We start from the raw sequence: 16,997 nt of genomic DNA, 5'->3' as shown, positions 1-16,997 counted from the left end.
TTTGCATCACATCAGTAACAAGCTTGTTTTGTACTATGTTGAACTGCAATGTCCCTGTCAAATAAATCAATAAATACAATTCAAAAAAATATTACGCCTTACAATATAGTACCCCTTTTTATCCACTTAGAAAATTGAGTGTGTAACTACATAACCGTATTTAAATAGGGAAAACGTGGAAGAGCTCTGTCACTTCTAACTTCCCCTCCGTTTAGGTCCATGAGGAGAGGAGGAGAGGCTAAATACTAACAACATGTTGTGTTTTTGTGTGACTGAGCTCAAGCGTAAAGACCAGACAGGTACACATCAACTCGTCTAAGCTAAGGTAAGAACATATCTCAGTATGAAAAAAACTCTGGCCTATTCCTCTAAGTATAGTAAGTTAGATTATGAAGTAATGTAAAGTGCTGTAAGTGCCTGTTAAGTATTTTAACTCCGTGGTCTGTGTCTGCTTAGTGTCGCTCTCGTGGAAGAGGCCAGCGACGCCATAGGTGTCAGGCTGCCATGAAGGCTGTCACAGACGGGACACAGAGCAGCACCCTGCCCGGCTCCTGAAGACTCTCCTTCATCACAAATATCACATTCTATTTACCTCTGGGTGAACTTTTTTTTTTCATTATTCGGCATAATCTCATAAAATTGATTCAACTGTTAAAACAAACAATCTCATCTTAAAGGGGCTAGATGCAAGTTGGTCATTTTATACTCACTACTGCCACCTCTGGTCTTATGTGTAGCCGAAGTCTCTATATTAAGCTTGTGCTTGACGGCACTTCGGACCCGAATTAACACCTTTTTGAGTGACAGTGCAGGATTTTAGAGGCAGATGTGGTGAACAGGTCTGGGCGCATTCTACACATTAGGACATTACTGGAACATGTAGGGGGAGGAAAATACTTAATTTTAACATTTTTAAACTCTGTATAGTTCCTTTAAGTGGCATAGCAGTAGTGTTTACTTTGCTGATTAACTGTGTACTCAATTAACTGGTCAGACCTGCTGAATTTGAGGAATATTTCAGGTTATTCAGCTTGAGCAAAGAATTTGACCGTTGAACCATTTTAGAAACTTCCCATCCAGGTTCATTGCACCTTTGTTTGGAAGTGTCGTGTTATTCATTCATAGGTTTGCAAATGATTTCTGCTCTGCCACCAACCATGTCTGGAGTAACTTTGCCCAGACCTGTCTCTGATATCTGATTAGCAGTTGTGTACTCTGGTGGGAAAGTAGCGAGTCCTGTCCTATTGGAAACTAATGCTGACGAAGAGCAGGCCTCTTGAGGGACTAATGCCAAAGTTTATTCAACTTAATGCCAGGTCGGTACAACTGACTGAAATCAACACTAACAAAGTATGTTAACTGAAAAGACTTAAAAGACAATAACATCCCAAGTACCGTGCTCATACTGTTTGTAGTCTTGCATGTGTTGGTTGCGATACAGGTTAGTGTTGTGCTCTGATAAGATGGGAACCTTCTGAGGAATCCCCTGACGTCAGAGTTGCACAGTGCAGTGAGAAGCGTTTGGGGAGTGCGATCTGACCAAAGTCACTTTGTATGTGCATGTGAAAGTACGACCTCAGGGTGACTCAGCGTTATGGGCAGTGTCAGGCCTGCGTGACCTCGTTCAGCAGGTAGACACTTGTGAGGCTATGAGTAGTAGTCTCAATGTTAAAAAAGCAAACTTTATCATATTCAATGACAAAAGAAAAACAGTTAATGTATCAATAGATGAGGACCTCAAATGGAAGTCACATGTAAATTACACAAGAGGAAAAATAGCTAAATCCATCGCGGTGCTACATAAAGTCAAATTCTCTCTAAATCTATCCGCTTTACTCACTTTATACAACACAATGATTACCATATACCATATTTAACTTACTGTGTGGAAATTTGGGGCTCAACCTGTAAAACGTATATACAGCCACTGTTCAAAACGGGCTCTGAAAACAAAACATAACATTAGATATAGAGATCCAGCAAATCCACTATTTATTAAATGTAAGTTATTAAAATTTGAGGATAGAGTTGACTATAATATCCTCCAGGTTTTGTATAAAGCAAATAAAAAAAATATTGCCAGTGAACATCCAAGAAAGGTTTGAGAAAAGAGAAAGTCACTATGATCTGAAAGGAACAGACATGTTTAATAAACCCAGGTTCAATTCTCAAGCAATGGAACAAACTGTTACAGTGACAGGAATCAGTCTATGGAATAAACTTCAGAAAGAAGTGAAAGAGTCAGAATCTCTCCTGGAGTTTAAAAAAACACATCAAAGCTACAATGTTAAAGAAGTATGAAGTATTTGGACCTGAATAATGTGGGATACTTGATTTGAACAAACATGAATACGATGGTTTGTTTCTTTTTGAACATTTGTAAACATTAATGAGTATGACGGTTCTGTATTTTATATATTGTTAACTGAATATAGAATACAAAAGACTGTAAATACATGTATGTAGACATATATACATACTTTTTTTTTCTCAAAAGACAACAGTGTGAAGTGTAAAGTGTGAAGTAACAAAGGGGGCAGATAATATAAGGCTTGTTCTCCTCTGCTCCGTTTCATTCACACTGTGTTGGCTTGACGGTTTTATTGTGATTGTATGACATCACTTTTGAATGAAATTAAAAAAATAAATAAAAAATGAGTAGCAAATAAGTTATTTTTCAAACTGATATTAATAAACAAATGAGTATATAATCAACTTAATGGAGGGTTTTCATGTCAAATTAAAGTTAAAAGAAATACTGTTAACATGATTAAAGTTGAAGAGTTGAAATGAGGTGGTGAGTACAGTTGGTTCGAGGGAAGGAAGCTTTATTCAGTGTGAAGAAGACAAATGACAATCTGAGTAAATAAAGGTGTGAGAGGGAACAGGACTGTTTGTGCATGAGGGGGGGCTGGGAAGATAGTGAAAGATAAAGTGACAAAACCAAAAAAAGGATGACTGAAATAAACATCACAGACAAACAGCGATGGCATCTGCTCTGTCCAACGCTACAGAGTTTCACACTTTGTGACATGATTCAGCGACTTATCATCACTGCTCTTCTCTGCAGCGTCTGTTCACTCGGTGTTGGTGGATTTCTATTTTAAAGCAAGATATTCCCGGAGCTTACACTAAAACAGAATTCCCTGACACACTAAACAAGTCCTGTAGCTCTCTGGTAAATATACGCAGCTCAAAAAAGGGAGCACTTGGACAACACAATCCAAGTTCCCTTTATTTATATATAAAACAAAGGGAACATTGTGTTGTTCAAGTGTTACCTTTATTTTTTTAGCAGTATATATTGAGAATACAACTGTAATGTCTATAAAGGGTATGTCTTTCAGTTTAGTTAAGTCAGGATCCGGGGTTGAAAAAGCTCTTTGTTTTGTCATGTTTATGATCAAATATACTTTCATAAATATTGCCATTGCCACAGTGTGTCCTTTGTATGTCATAGTATCATGGTTATGATAAACTCCATGACCATTAGATGTTGTACAACAGTGTCATTGTCAAATCACGTTTCAAGTTTTAGTTTCACCCAAGTCCTCATTGGCTGTGTCCAAGTCACAGAGCTCTGACAGGATACCAAGCTATAATTGACTAAATCCTTGTAGTAGCCGGTATTAGTAGAGAACTTTTCTTTCTCAAACCCTTGTTTTTGCTTGGCATCAGTTGGCAAAGGCTTAACCAGTTTTATGGCGGTTCCCAAACTTAAGGAAAAGCTGAAGCCATTGAAGACGGTAAACCCAAACCACACTGATTCCATTGTAAACAAAGCCTAAATGGATTTCACCAAAAACAAAGCAGAGCAGGAAAGCCCATAGAAAAGGGAGTCGTATTGTAAATCATCAGTGGGTGGATGAATTACAGGCTCTTTTGTCAAACGCGAGTACAAAACCATTATGGATGTGTTGTTGTTTCTACAAACCTTGCCTGTGTTTTGTTCCTGGGGCCTGAGCGAGGCTTAAAAGTGACACATCTTTGAATGAAGCTAGGCTAAGCATGGGCACGCAGAGAGGCACTGCTGGGGAAGCCAACCGAGCTTGTTTGAGGAAATAAAAGAGATCTGCGTAAGGAACCTGTTTTTAATCGAACAAACTGAGTGAGTAAATGAACGCCCGGCAGCAGCGGCAGGTGGTGTTGTGGCTTGATAAAAGTCTGAGGCCCTTGCTCTGCTCTCCTTCTGCTCACCCCCCACCAGACAGCTTCTACCGGTGTGATAAGAAACACACCGTAATCCCAACAACAGCAGTTCAGAGTTGTTTTGAATACAGTGACAGTGCAGGTATCCATAGGCCGACTGTGAACACTGATAACATGTTGGATGTAGAACAAAGAAAAGAGATGTGTGCCATGTGTTGTTAGTGAGACTGTAGCTCTCGTCACAAATCAAGCCAGCAATGTCCCAGTTATAACCTAGATCTTGTATTCACATTCCTAGTGAGTGACATATTCAAAAACTGTGAATGTATAAGTGCGTTTTGACTTAATAGATCTTTTTCATTTCTGTCAGAACCCTCAGTTTGTACAGAGTCCAATCAAATAACAATGCAGACCTGCCTCTCATTTGGCTTCCTCTGCCACGGCGCAACATCATGCACATTCCCCCTATGAGGTTTGATTAAAAGTAAATGCTCTATTATTCAAAGGAATTCAGAAAATGCATTGTACACCAGCCACACAACGATCGTTTTGTCAAAAGGTAATTTTTTAAATACTAACAATAAAAGACAAGACTTGTATGTAAAAATTCAGAATTTTATTTATTTTTATTGCTTCTTGTAGAAACTGTAAAAGGCAATTTATTGAAAATATCTAGACTATTTCTGATGCAACCATCCACAAAAGAGCAACTAGTGTAGTTGCTGTACCTCTGACATTTTTGACTGAACAAAAAACTGCAGTCAGTAGCTCTGCAGTGAGCCAGGTCAGCGCCACATCGAGAGTCAGTTACATCTACTTTAACTTAGTACCTCTTATAAATATCTACATATAAATATTGCAAATGTTTTTGTATAAATGAAAACATTTGGAAATGCTGTACATGAATGTCCCTTTGAAATAATACAAAACAAAATGACAATCTGAAGAACAGTGAAGGAAGTGAACTGTCAGCTCCACACAGCACTCCTGCTTCTCAATCGCCACACGCCGTGTAATCAATATCCACATACTACGTAAAAGATGCCATTTGCTGACGGTCACTAGTAACGACAATGCGCTTCTTCATGAACTACACACTTGTTGCTTCTCTCTCCTACCGACAAAACTGATGGCAAGAACACAGGTGTTTATGGGCTCTGCGGGCTGGGTATTAACGTACAGTTGTCTATAGCTACAAAACGATTTATTAAGGCTTTTAACTGAATAAAATAAAGGGTTTTCTTTGACAGTGACTCGAAAACCAAATGTCCACTTCCTCTTGTCACAGTCCATGAGCTGCAGGTTTGTTCTGGACTCTACAGAGAACAGGGCAGAGCCGACCCATCAGCATAAAGCAGCAGTGACTGTCCACTCCAGATCGTTCAGAGTAAAGAGGGTAACCTGTCCCAAACAATGTCCACTGGTTGAGCAATAAACATGAATAAAGATAGCATACACATTTGACAATAACATACAAATAACAAAGGAGGATAAAATAATTAATAATAATAATAATATAATAATAATAATAATAATAAAAGGGTGAAGTCAGCTTTTGGAAGCACTTGAAGCGGTGACATACTTTTTGCAGAAAAGCTTCCCAAACTGAACCTCGAACAGTCCTCCTGACCCTCTGCCCTTAAAGCCATAAGCACATGGCCCTTGTGGATCTAGTGCAATAGTCCCACTCTTTTTTTTTTCCCTGAATCCTTGGCCTTTCGGTCGACCATCACCGCATCACTGCAGCCGGTCAGGCTGGATGTGCTGCTGGGGTGCGTAGTGCAGGAAGGTGGGGGTAGGCCCAGTGGCTGAAGGTAGGTTAGGGTGCACTGTGGTGGGAGCTGTGGCAGCGGTCGCAGGCCCCGCGGCGCTGGCTGTGGGGCTGGTGGCATAGCTGTAACCTAGGTAACCAGCAGCAGGAGAGGCGGCGTAGGGGTACTGTTGTTCAAAGGCGGCCTGAGCGTACTGCGAGTACGCTGCGCTGTAGTCCAGATATGGACTGGAGCTGACGGAGGTGGAGAGCTGAGTAGGAAGCACCAGACTGGGCTGCATGAAGGCCTGAGGATAGATGTACGGCTGGGCCAACCTGAGGCAGAACACAGAGCAAACAGAGGGTTACGCATGGGGGCACATCCTAACGCCTGTCTTCTATTGTTTACATAGTGCTCCCGGAGGGCCAGCGCTGAGAGGGTCTGTAGAAGCTGAATTTACACAGTCTGCTCTTATTATTCTAAACTACACACTGCTCATGACATATGGTACGCTTTACTTTTAAACTCAGGGCCAGTTGTTTATACCGACTTTAACACCTTAGCAGTACACCCCTCGGATTACATTTTTAATTCAGATTCAGTGTAAACATGTTCCCCTATTGTCAATAGCCGTATGTACACAAAACTAGACTGAATTAAAATGAATTACATGTAAAAGACCAAGGTGACTCAGCCCGCACGTCGGTTAGTCAAACCCACCCAACCTGTTGGTTTGGGCCTCCAGGGAAAACGACAGAGGGGTGCGGGCGGAGGGGGGTGGATGGTAGCGTCAGCCGTTACTGGCAGGTTTTCAAACGCAGACATCCAGTATTTTAACAGCTGCTGCGCTTCACTGACTCTCAAACACACGCACACACAACTTCATACAAATTTGCTCAAAAAAGGGAAGTGATATGTGCTGGAGACTATCAGGAGCTGTTGTCAGCCAGAGGGGGGGTCAAAATGGTGGCCTGGGACCTCATCAGGGCCTGAGTCTCGTGGGTCTTGTGGAGCTGATTAGGGCAGGAGAGACTGGGGACTGCATTGTCTCCGTATTCTGGGTATATTTTGTTCATTTCAGAATCCTTTCTGTCAGGGGTTAGACTAGTCCACTTCTTAAAACCTTTTTCCACCTACATTTTTGACACGGGGTCTTCTCTTGTGATGCAAAGGGTGTTGCTATAAAAATGAATATAGAGCAAACTCTGAATAGATACTGTTTAGCATAACATAAATATATTACCGCTTACAGTGGTTATGTCTACGACCATAGTTACAAAGATGAGCTTCAGGAAACTGCAATCCCCAAGAGGAATGTGTGAAAATGGTACTTGATGTTCACAGAAAACAGTGCAGTGTTTCCCATCGATAGGAGACTTTGTTGGCCACCTTTAGTCAAAACACTGATCAAATTGGCCGTAGACACAATTTTCATCAACTTCTCTAGTCGTAAAAAGACAATTTAAAAGAAGAAAACCGACACGCTTTTTGTTTTTAAACTCCAAACGCCACCATAGTCTCTGCAGATATCTGTGGGAAACACTGCAGTACATGTAATAAAATATCAAACTTTTGTACAATTTTTGTGCCATATCACCCAGTCCTACCAGTGAGTCAGCAGCACAGCAAAAGCATGCGTGGAAAAGGCTCCTCATCATCACACACAGCCCACCTTTTCCAATGCGCCCCCCCACCCCCCCACTCCCACAGCCCAAACCGTCCCTCCCCAGGACTGTCCCACAGACACACACGCACACAGGTTACCACTGCAAACCCCCAAACCATGCCACAAAAGGGAAAAAAGAGTCAGACTGCAATCAGCAAAACCTCTTCACACCACAAACAAGGAGAGATAGAGAGGCACTCCAGTCCGTCACAGCACACCACTACACCTCTCAAACCATCAGCGGCGCCTTGGACACGGTCTGGAGTGGACAGAGGAGGAGGAGGAGGAGGAGGAGGAGGTGGTGGTGGGCTACTGTGCCTTCGGGACCTCAGCTGGGGGGCGCTTGCTTCAGCTGGGAGTGCAGAGACATCACGGCAAACACAGGATAAGAGGCTGGAATTACCATCAGTGAAACTACACCGACTGTCTGTCACTCACGGCGGTACGGGCTGAATCATATCTCGCAAATTGTGGGAGAATTACGAAATGTGCTATTCAGTCAACAGGATTTTAATGAGCCAATGTTCCAGCATTTGTAATAAGGAAAGGTTAAATATTAATTATTATTCTCCCGGTGGCTATACCGTTTCATATTGCTGTGTGCACCTGCCTGGGCACTGCAGACGGAAACGTAGTAACAAAAACCAGGGCGAAACTGGGTGACATTTTCAGTATTTGATCCAGAATCAGTTGGTGCAGAGGTGGTTCCCATGGCTACGCCCCTTTGCTCCTGCTGAAAGACTTTATATAAATCATACAAGTGCCTTAAGCTGTCTGAACCTGTTGCTACAAATGGCAGATTTTGTTAGCCAACGAATCCCGGACCAGTTTAAAATGAAAACTTTAGGGAAGGCACAGGCACAATACTAACATATGGTGGAGTATGTTTTGTCCGTTTCATGGCGTTTATATAATTTCTGTGGTTTCTTTATCGTCAACGTCTTAGAGGATGATGTTTAGTGGCCATGGGAGGTGTATCTGACTGAAAAAAGCAATAACGAGTTAGCATTTAGCTCAGACGCCACTTTTATACGTCAGTTTGTATCAAAAGTCAAAAAGGTCTGTACATTCATTAATGATTTCTAACTAGGCTTTGACCTAAATGTGGTTGATGGGTTGACACAGCAGCTGAAAACATCTGGATCGTTCATAATTTGCGATGTTTGATGGCTAATGCGAACAGCTATAGGGACTGAAAAGGTTCCTAACCAGCTGGCTTGCTAACTGTGCGCATACGTTAGGATAGAGCACCTTTATATTTCTACAAGAGATTTTTGATTTTTTGTCAAGCTAGAATCTTTACTCGTTACGATAGCTTGACTAGGTTGAAATCGAGGATTACAGTTACTTAAATGTAACACACACTTTTGAGAGTTTGCACTTAATTACGATTGGTCGCATCCTCATGTCACTCTCACAGAGGCTGACCAATAGGATCAGAATAGAGAAAAGTAGACAGCATGAGTCTGAGCTTAAAGTTGCAGGCACTGAATCCCAATATATAAATGTCTTCAAATAGGCAAGTCGTTACAGGCTAACCACCAATTGATTTTACATCATCATAACGCCCACACCAGGAGGCAGCACAGTCTGGTTTTCATTAAAAGAGGAACAATAACAAAGTGTAGATGTTTTTAAAAGCTTACCAATCCAAGTTTAGTTCCTTACAAAAAAAAAAAAGCAGACACTTTGTTTCACTGTTGCTACATTCAAGGTTTACTTGTCCGTGAAGAACAAACAGGGGACTCTTTCCAAGTAAATTTCACACAGGCATCTGGCGAATTGAAGGGGAACAGTGTCATTGGGCGAAGCGCCACAAGAGGCTACAGTGGCATCGCGACATAAGCAAATGAAGACAACCCCCCCCCCACGCTTGACTTCAATCTACACTGTGCCCTGACTGTGCCATTGAGCGCCGTACAAAGAGGCATTCACTGTGACGTCCAGCTTTCAGAGATGACCATACATCGACGCTGCTGGGCATATGTGCCTTCACTCACATTGTGCATAAGGAGATGGCCTACTCTGCGGTTTAGCCACGGGCACTTCGCCGTGGTCTGCCTTTCATATCCAAATAGTCACGTTTGGGTTAAGTGCAACAGAATTTATGAGGCTTATGAAAGCTGGGAACAAAAACAGGTTCTTGTTCATGCAAAGATGCCAATATTATAGCTTGAATAAATGATAAATAAAAATGGGATTTCGATTTGGTACATTTCTGGTCTGTAATGGATCGACTTCTCAAAAGCACTGGTTGACCCCGAACATTATGACATGACATAGAAATGTAAATAAAAACATACAAATCACCATATAAAGGAAATTATCATTATATCGCAATATTAGGTGAAGCAATATCCATATAAAGAAGCTGCAATATATTGCAAAGACCTTCAGGTCTTCCATCTCACGGAGATCGACACATTTTTGCCAGCACAGCCTAAAACAAAAACGCATGGGCGCATGAGCCAAAGTTTCGTCATGATTTTTCTAATTCGGTTCAATTTCAGCCTTGTTTTGGTCCCCTTTTTAGTACTTTAAAGAAGAACTAAGTAACTTGTTTACCTTAATAAATCCTTTACTTAGTCCCTCCTGGGGGATAATACAAATGCTACTCGGATGATTGGGGGTCTTTCATCTCCCCTTGGTGTCTCTGGCCAGAAAACCACAAATGCAACTTTCCTGCCTCCGGGTAGGAGAACACCAATACACACTAATGGAAACACAAAGAAGAAGCTAACAGGCTAACGGGCAAAGCTAACTGTGGGCTGGCACCACTTAAACAGTATTTACAGCCAAGTTTGAGTGAAAAAAAATAGAGTTCTGCTTAAATATTCCCTACAAAAAGGAAAATATTGCAATGTGATAGTTATTCAAAATGTTCGCCCTACCGATAACATTAGAAGCTCTATTTTTTTTCCGATGGGTCAATGTCAAAGCCTCTGTAATTTCGGGTAGGAGTTGTCATATCCGACGTCCCTGAGCAACAAAAATGCCAAGCTGAGTGAAAAGTGGTTGATGCGTGGAAGCCAACAGTCAGCTGCTTTTGTGCTGACCGTCACTGCAGAGATGACAGGACGCCACATTGCATTAGATCCTGAAACATTTAGCACTCAAAAAGGAAAAAAAAAAAACTATGTGGCTTTATAAAGCACTTAATGGGAACAGCCTGCGAATTATGACAACAGGGTGCTAAATATTACTTAGCGGTGATAACAAAGTGACCTTCATCTCGTGACTCCGCTGGTGTGAAAACAGAAGCGCAGGGAGTGGGTGGGTGTATAAAAACAACACCTTCGAACACTTGTATGAGCTGATTATCTCCTTTGTTGGGAGTCGTCTTTGAGCAGGAACAGAAAAAAGGTGTTTTGTTTGACACCTGTAGTGAGTTTCCTAGGGAGCACCCCGGCTCATTAAGCATCAGTCCCCCAAGTAGACGCCCCAGACACCCCCTCCCTTCTTCTTCTTCTTCTTCTTCCCCCAAATCTGCTTTCAACCCCCCGCACCTCGCAGCCACGCAGGAGGTGTCAGCTTTCCGTCTCCATGCAGCGCTCCCGGTGACAGCGCTCCAATGGGACAAAAACAGGTAAAAAGCAGTTCAAAACAGAAAGCTGGAGGAGAATAATGTTTTGCGTCGAGAGCGCCGCACCAATCCACAGCTACAAGCAAAAAAAAAACCTCACAAGTCATATGGAAGAACCTCAACATGCGATATATTGCAGCCTCTTGCGATATGGATGAAAACTGCGATAACAATTTGGTGATATGTAGCACAGCCCTACCATCTTGGGCCTTTCCTCGCATTGTTCACCTGCTCTGACAATAAAAATAAGCTGATAATGGGCAACTGTCTGAGGGATGAAGCAGATGAATGCCAAGGCAATGATGCGGACCAGCCCCTGACGCGTTTTCTCGGATCCCACACTGCCCGGTGCCTCAACAATCCCACCACGTACTCTGCTCACGCCATATGTTATCAAGGGCTCTGTAGGGAGGCGAGAGGCACAAAGAAAAGCCACTTGTGCATCTCGGGGAGGTCTGCATCTGTCAGCCGGGCCGACTCGGGAGTCCTGCCGACAGGTGCTGTGTGTGCGCGGCCGGCCCTGCGTCTCTGGGGTGCGGGTCATGGGAGATTAAGAGGGTGTAAAAGGCTGTAATATGAGCTCACACCTGTCAGACACATGCCTCAAAGCACCACTGTATTCCTCACGTCTCTGGGCTCTTGTGCCATCCGCGCTCACCATTGCTCACTGTGGACACTGGGGGACTTTCCAGTGGCCGATTGGACTTGGCGCAGGACTAGACATGTCCCTGTTGACCCCTCCAGTGGGCCGATAAGGGAATATTCTTTATAGTTTTAGTAACTCCCTTAATAAACACATAAACCCAACTTTTCCTGTAAACTGCCTGTGCTTTGATCAAATGAAATGTTATCAAAGTCAGCCTTAGAATGTATCACAAATTGTTGCTTTATTTCTCTGCAAAGTTGATATTTTCTTCAGTAGACGTGGTGAACTTTCAAGGGCTTAGATAAATAGCTTTTAAGTTTAGGCAAATACATTTACAGGATAATTCATCTTTAGAAGGATTACAAAATAAATATCCAGCTAAACACTTCTGAAGGATCTAAAAAGCCTAACGGTTTTATGACTCCTGGGAGTAGTCCGTGTAATAATTTATGGGCTAAAACGATTACTGTCTGGACCTGTCCTTAAATGGGTTTGCTGCATCCAGATCTGACTATATCAAATGTGAATATCGTTAAAACTGTTGTTTGAGGGAGGACATTCGAGAGCCATGGGGGGGTGTCACTGCAGCGGGCTGAGGCACATTACTTGTCGCTGGACCGTGACTCTGAGACGCTATGGAGTCGGTTTCCACAACACAGACGCCCCGGATGAAGGCCTTCTCGGTGACAGAGCAGTTAAGGCAGGTGCACGAGTCAAGAGCGTGCCTGACAGAAGCTAACAAGTGAGTCCGACATTCACCTTTGGAATGCTCGCCCATTACCATAGATATGTGAACCATCTCCGGGCAGGACCGTCTTATGCTAATGAAGTACAGCTGGAGTTTTACACAGACACAGAAACTGACATGTCCTGTCCAGGGGCCCTGTGTGTCAACGATAACCTAGCTCCGATGGGCTAGAGGCATCGCCAGAGCGAGAGAGAGGGGAAAGATCAGGAGGGTTTCCACTCGTGGTGCTGACTTACCCGTACGGCCTGTGGATGAGCGCGGGGTGAATAGGCTGCACTCCGATGGATATGCCTGGAAGACACGATGCAGCCTGTCAGACATTTGCATTTACAGAGGCGGAGCGCGGAACAATGCACAGAGGCCCGACAAGAGAAAAACAGAGGGCAACTCTGTTTGGAATCTAACACAACAGTTTGCAGTGCTCGGAGAGCAGGAGGCTGCAGCCGCACACACTTGACTGACTGTATAACTGTGGACAGGCCAGCATTGTGTCAGAATGTGATTTTTGTTTTACACAATTTCAATAACAAGTTGGGAATTTCTTAGCCTAAAAAACAATTGGTAGAAACAATCGATTACTTATACGTCTTTCAGAAAAATATTTAACGTGGTTAGTCCTCTCGCCTCACAGACAAAAGGTCCCAAAAAGGCGGACCATGCTTTTGGAGAGTTTCTGTCCATGGCTTTTCTCCAAATGCTCTGGTTTTCTGCAGAAACCCCAAAACATACACCACCAGTGATTGCCTTTGCTATTTTGGAGTTTGTTGATGCACTTTAACTAAAAACAATTAATATATATTTAAAATATATTTACAGTCATATATTGAATCGTATCAAAGATTTATTTTTTCTGGGAGGTCGCCCTACTCGAATCACGGTCTAAACCTCTAAGCAGTTCAGGTCAAACATGGCTGAAGATCTGCAGATGAATAACAGAGCACTGCAGTGCGGTCACGGCTCCTTTCAGGTGGTAAAATAGCATAGAAGAACGGGTCAAAAGCAAAAAAAAAGTGGGGCAAAGAGGGCAAAAAGTGGCCCTCACCATAAAGCCACACCGTGTAGAATTTTACCCAATAAACAAAATTGAATTGTTTTTTTCAATTATGAAAAATACCTCATAAATGTACAAACAGGTGCCTTTACTGTGAGCGGCTCAACTCTCCTAAAGACATGACTGCAACTTTACCAGGAGTGTGTACGTCTCCAGCTCGTTTCCATGGAGATGTTGACTAAAGTCAGTAGAATTTGAGATTAAAAAAGGTTTGATTTTCATCCAAATCCATTCTTTGATTACCCTCTGCAGATATAGCCTTTTCTGTGTCGGGCTGGTCATTAGGAGCTTGTTTTGTTCTGATGGCAATAGTACAGTCCAAAATGTTACGCAGTGTACCTTTAACTCGAACATTTGCTTATCTTACATATGCAAATAAGATTTGATATTCAGACGAAAGTAATTAATAACATACACAAGCAACTTTCTGACTAGTTCTCACCTGGCTGTATGGTGCGAGGCTTGGCACCCAGGTACGCCAGGTTCACATTGGCTTTCCTTCCATCAATGATCGGATTGGGATCTTTGCAGGCTCTTTCCGCCGCTCTCTCATCGGTCATCGTCACCTTCACAGACACAAACACAAATCGGTGATGTTGAATATTATCAAGACGACTCAACATGTTCATTATGAAACTTGTTTGTGAAAAAATATCAAGAAGCTTTCCACGATTTCCCTGTTTGTACAACAATGCAAATGCAAAGTGTAGTGATAAGCTTAAGTGCCCACAGCAGTGAAGGCCAAGCTGCCACTGGGCAAAGCTGCTGAAATATGGATCTGGAGAAGATCTTATCCAATTAGGAACTAAATATTAAAGGAGATTGCCATTAGACAGCCCCTCCTCTCTCTCTCCTGGCATTAAAGAGGCCGTCTGTGCCCTTACAGCCAACTCAGAGGGTTCAGTAACCTCTGCAAGTCAATAGGGCTGTACAGTAAAGAGCTAACAAAGACAAGTTAGCTTAGTGGTGGGACGATTTTCTTCCTTATGAAAAGTTCAGGGGCTGAACTTCCCATTTGTGACCCAAAGTGAAGCCCAACTTTCTCCAAATGCCACTGTTGTTCATCATCATCATCAGCCCTAATATGGGAGTTGGGGGCATCCTAGGAAACTTGGGATGTAATTGACAGTAATTTCTGAATTTCAGGGCACTTCAACAGATATTTGACCCTGGATTTGTGTAATAATATTTCTCACAATCATCTTGTGGCCAGAGATCTGATGCTGGAGGCCCCTGGGCCTGATGTTGCCTAATGCCTACCCCTGGTCTATAGGATGCCAACCCGACTGCAGTTGTTATTCATTCCACACTTGGCGGTGGTAAGCAACTATTGCAGCCCCAGCTGCCCTGGGGAAAACTGACTGGAGTAAGGCTGCCTGTCGACGACTCCAGCAGCACCAGTCACTCATTCACTCACTGTATTCACTGGCAATGTCAATGACAACCTTCCGATTACAAGTCAACCCAACTATATGAGCCACCGTCTCCACATTGTTAATTAATTATTAATAGCAGCAAAGGAAATGCTGAATGCAAACTTTTACTGGACTAATTTTGAGGCCTTGTTCAACACATACCTGGCCCATTCTTTAGAATTACCTTACAAACATTAAATGTAAAAATCGATTACCCCTTACATTCTCTGTAACAGACAATTGTACTTAAAAGCACTTGACAGTAGAAAGCAGCAGAACAAAGCCCCCTCCAGGGCCTGTGCTCTGAACATACAGGAAGGAGCCCGTGTTTACACTGCGATGAACACAGCAGAGTTTTTTTTTTGTTGCTAATCCACTTAAAGTGTATTTAAAAAAAAGGGGGCACCTCCTTGCCGTTTTGTTGACTTAGCAGTTTACCACATGGCGTTCACCTCATGGCAGCACCCAACGGCCTGAAGCCTGTTAAACCTGTAACACTAACAGTGTTATAGAGTTTATGTGTCAACAGAAAGCGATTGTCTTGTCCTGCTTTTACAAGTAAACATGCACATTTTCCATTCCTTCTTTGGTTTTGACGGGACAATTGTGGCTGCCTTTCCAAACTTCTGGTAAATATTTGCATTTCTGCTTCTTCTGTTCTTTGTGTGAGTGAAAAAGGACAGTCTTTCTGGAGGTCTGTCTCATTAATCCAGCTATGGACAAGGGTCACTGTGTGATTAATGCATGGGCAAAGCAAACAAGCATTTCCAACAAAGACCACAATAGCAGGGAATGCAGATTTGTTGAATATTTCCTATGTTGATATCAAAGGAAGTTCAGAAAAACTCATTGTTGGTGGGGAATTCTTTCACAGCAGCCAAGTTTTGGGCATAAATCTCACACTTCACACAAGCAACTTCTCCAGTCCTTGACAATGGAGAGCAGAGTGTACAAGGTCAACTCCACACTGCTCCACAGTAACCATATAAAGCAAGCAGGCAAGACACACACTTATCCGGAGCATAAGCCAGGGGTGATCGAGGGGTTAACAGGGGGGGCAGGAGACATATGTTGAAATATAATCGTCTTAGTTACCCATCAACTCGTGAGATCCCTCATCCTCATTAAACTAAAAAAAAAAAAAAAAAAACAGCCAGTCAGGCGAAAAAGCAGGGATGCTCTTCAATTATCATGCTCCAGTGGAGAAAACCCATTGGCATGTGGGCTTGTTGAACAATGGATGTACAAGGAAGGACCACAAAAGAAAAACCAGAGTGAATTGTTGTAAAGGGACTGAACATTTAGATGGCATATACAATGAAATAAAAAAAATAATAAAATAAAGAAAAGATGACAAAGCAAACTAGTTGGGAGAAACTTTACTTACAAATCCATATCCTCTCGATTTCCCCGTCTGCCTGTCGGTTATAACCACCGCCTCGTCAATTTCCCCAAACGCCTCGAAGTATTTTCTCAGCGAAGCATCGGTCGTGTGGTACGGCAGCCCACCGACGAAGATTTTGGTGAGGCGGGTGTCTTTCTGGATCGGTGTGGGGGGCATGACTTCCAGGGCGCCGTTCATGAACTGATGCAGAAGCATTGGTCCGTCGTTGACAACACCGCCAACACGCGCGCCGCTGAACTACTGCAAACAAGTGGCTCAACAATAACGTCCCAGCATCAGAAAAGACGAGCTCAGGCCCACTCTATTTCACCGTGTCGCGGAGACTCTTGAGCGCCGTTCGAGCCGGTGTCAACAGCGGTGCTTTAAACGTGAAATCCTCGGTTCAAAAGTGTGATGAGCGCGGTGTTACCATGGGTGTTACGGCGGACTGTGTCACCATAGCCCGAGCCGCGGTGTTTTATCTACTACAGCCGAAGCCACGCCCACACACAACTCTTGACCAATCCCCGACCTTCTCTGCTCCTGGCCCCGCCCACTGACTGGTCTGTCTCGTGGATGTCCTGCACCTGCTTTTGTCCCTAGA

The 16,997-nt window shown here is 43.1% G+C and overlaps 1 protein-coding gene across 1 annotated transcript; it reads right to left on the bottom strand.

Moving 5' to 3' along the window:
- Positions 1-4,785: 4,785 nt before the first annotated feature.
- Positions 4,786-16,857, bottom strand: LOC306979359 (RNA-binding protein 38-like). The gene is made up of 4 exons (XM_079578263.1): positions 16,397-16,857; positions 14,037-14,160; positions 12,780-12,834; positions 4,786-6,235 (listed from the first exon to the last, which is right to left on the bottom strand). Exons 1-4 carry the CDS (start codon positions 16,607-16,609, stop codon positions 5,887-5,889), a joined length of 741 nt encoding a protein of 246 aa, XP_079434389.1. The 5' UTR covers positions 16,610-16,857; the 3' UTR covers positions 4,786-5,886.
- Between the last annotated feature and the right edge of the window lie 140 nt (positions 16,858-16,997).

Source organism: Gobius niger (assembly GCF_951799975.1).
Source record: "Gobius niger genome assembly, chromosome: 20".
In the NCBI taxonomy this organism is placed as follows: domain Eukaryota; kingdom Metazoa; phylum Chordata; class Actinopteri; order Gobiiformes; family Gobiidae; genus Gobius; species Gobius niger.
The sequence above is the reverse complement of the archived record's forward strand: the minus strand, read 5'-3'. Positions and strand labels throughout refer to the sequence as shown.

What these genes read in the sequence shown, in the direction of transcription:
- LOC306979359 (XM_079578263.1), bottom strand. Translation starts at nt 16,609, where the DNA reads ATGCTTCTGCATCAGTTCATGAACGGCGCCCTGGAAGTCATGCCCCCC. An exon ending in AATCGAGAGGATATGGATTT is followed by an intron (nt 14,161 to 16,396) that starts GTAAGTAAAGTT and finishes GTGTCTGTGAAG; the next exon opens with GTGACGATGACCGATGAGAG. An exon ending in CTCATCCACAGGCCGTACGG is followed by an intron (nt 6,236 to 12,779) that starts GTAAGTCAGCAC and finishes GTTCTGCCTCAG; the next exon opens with GTTGGCCCAGCCGTACATCT.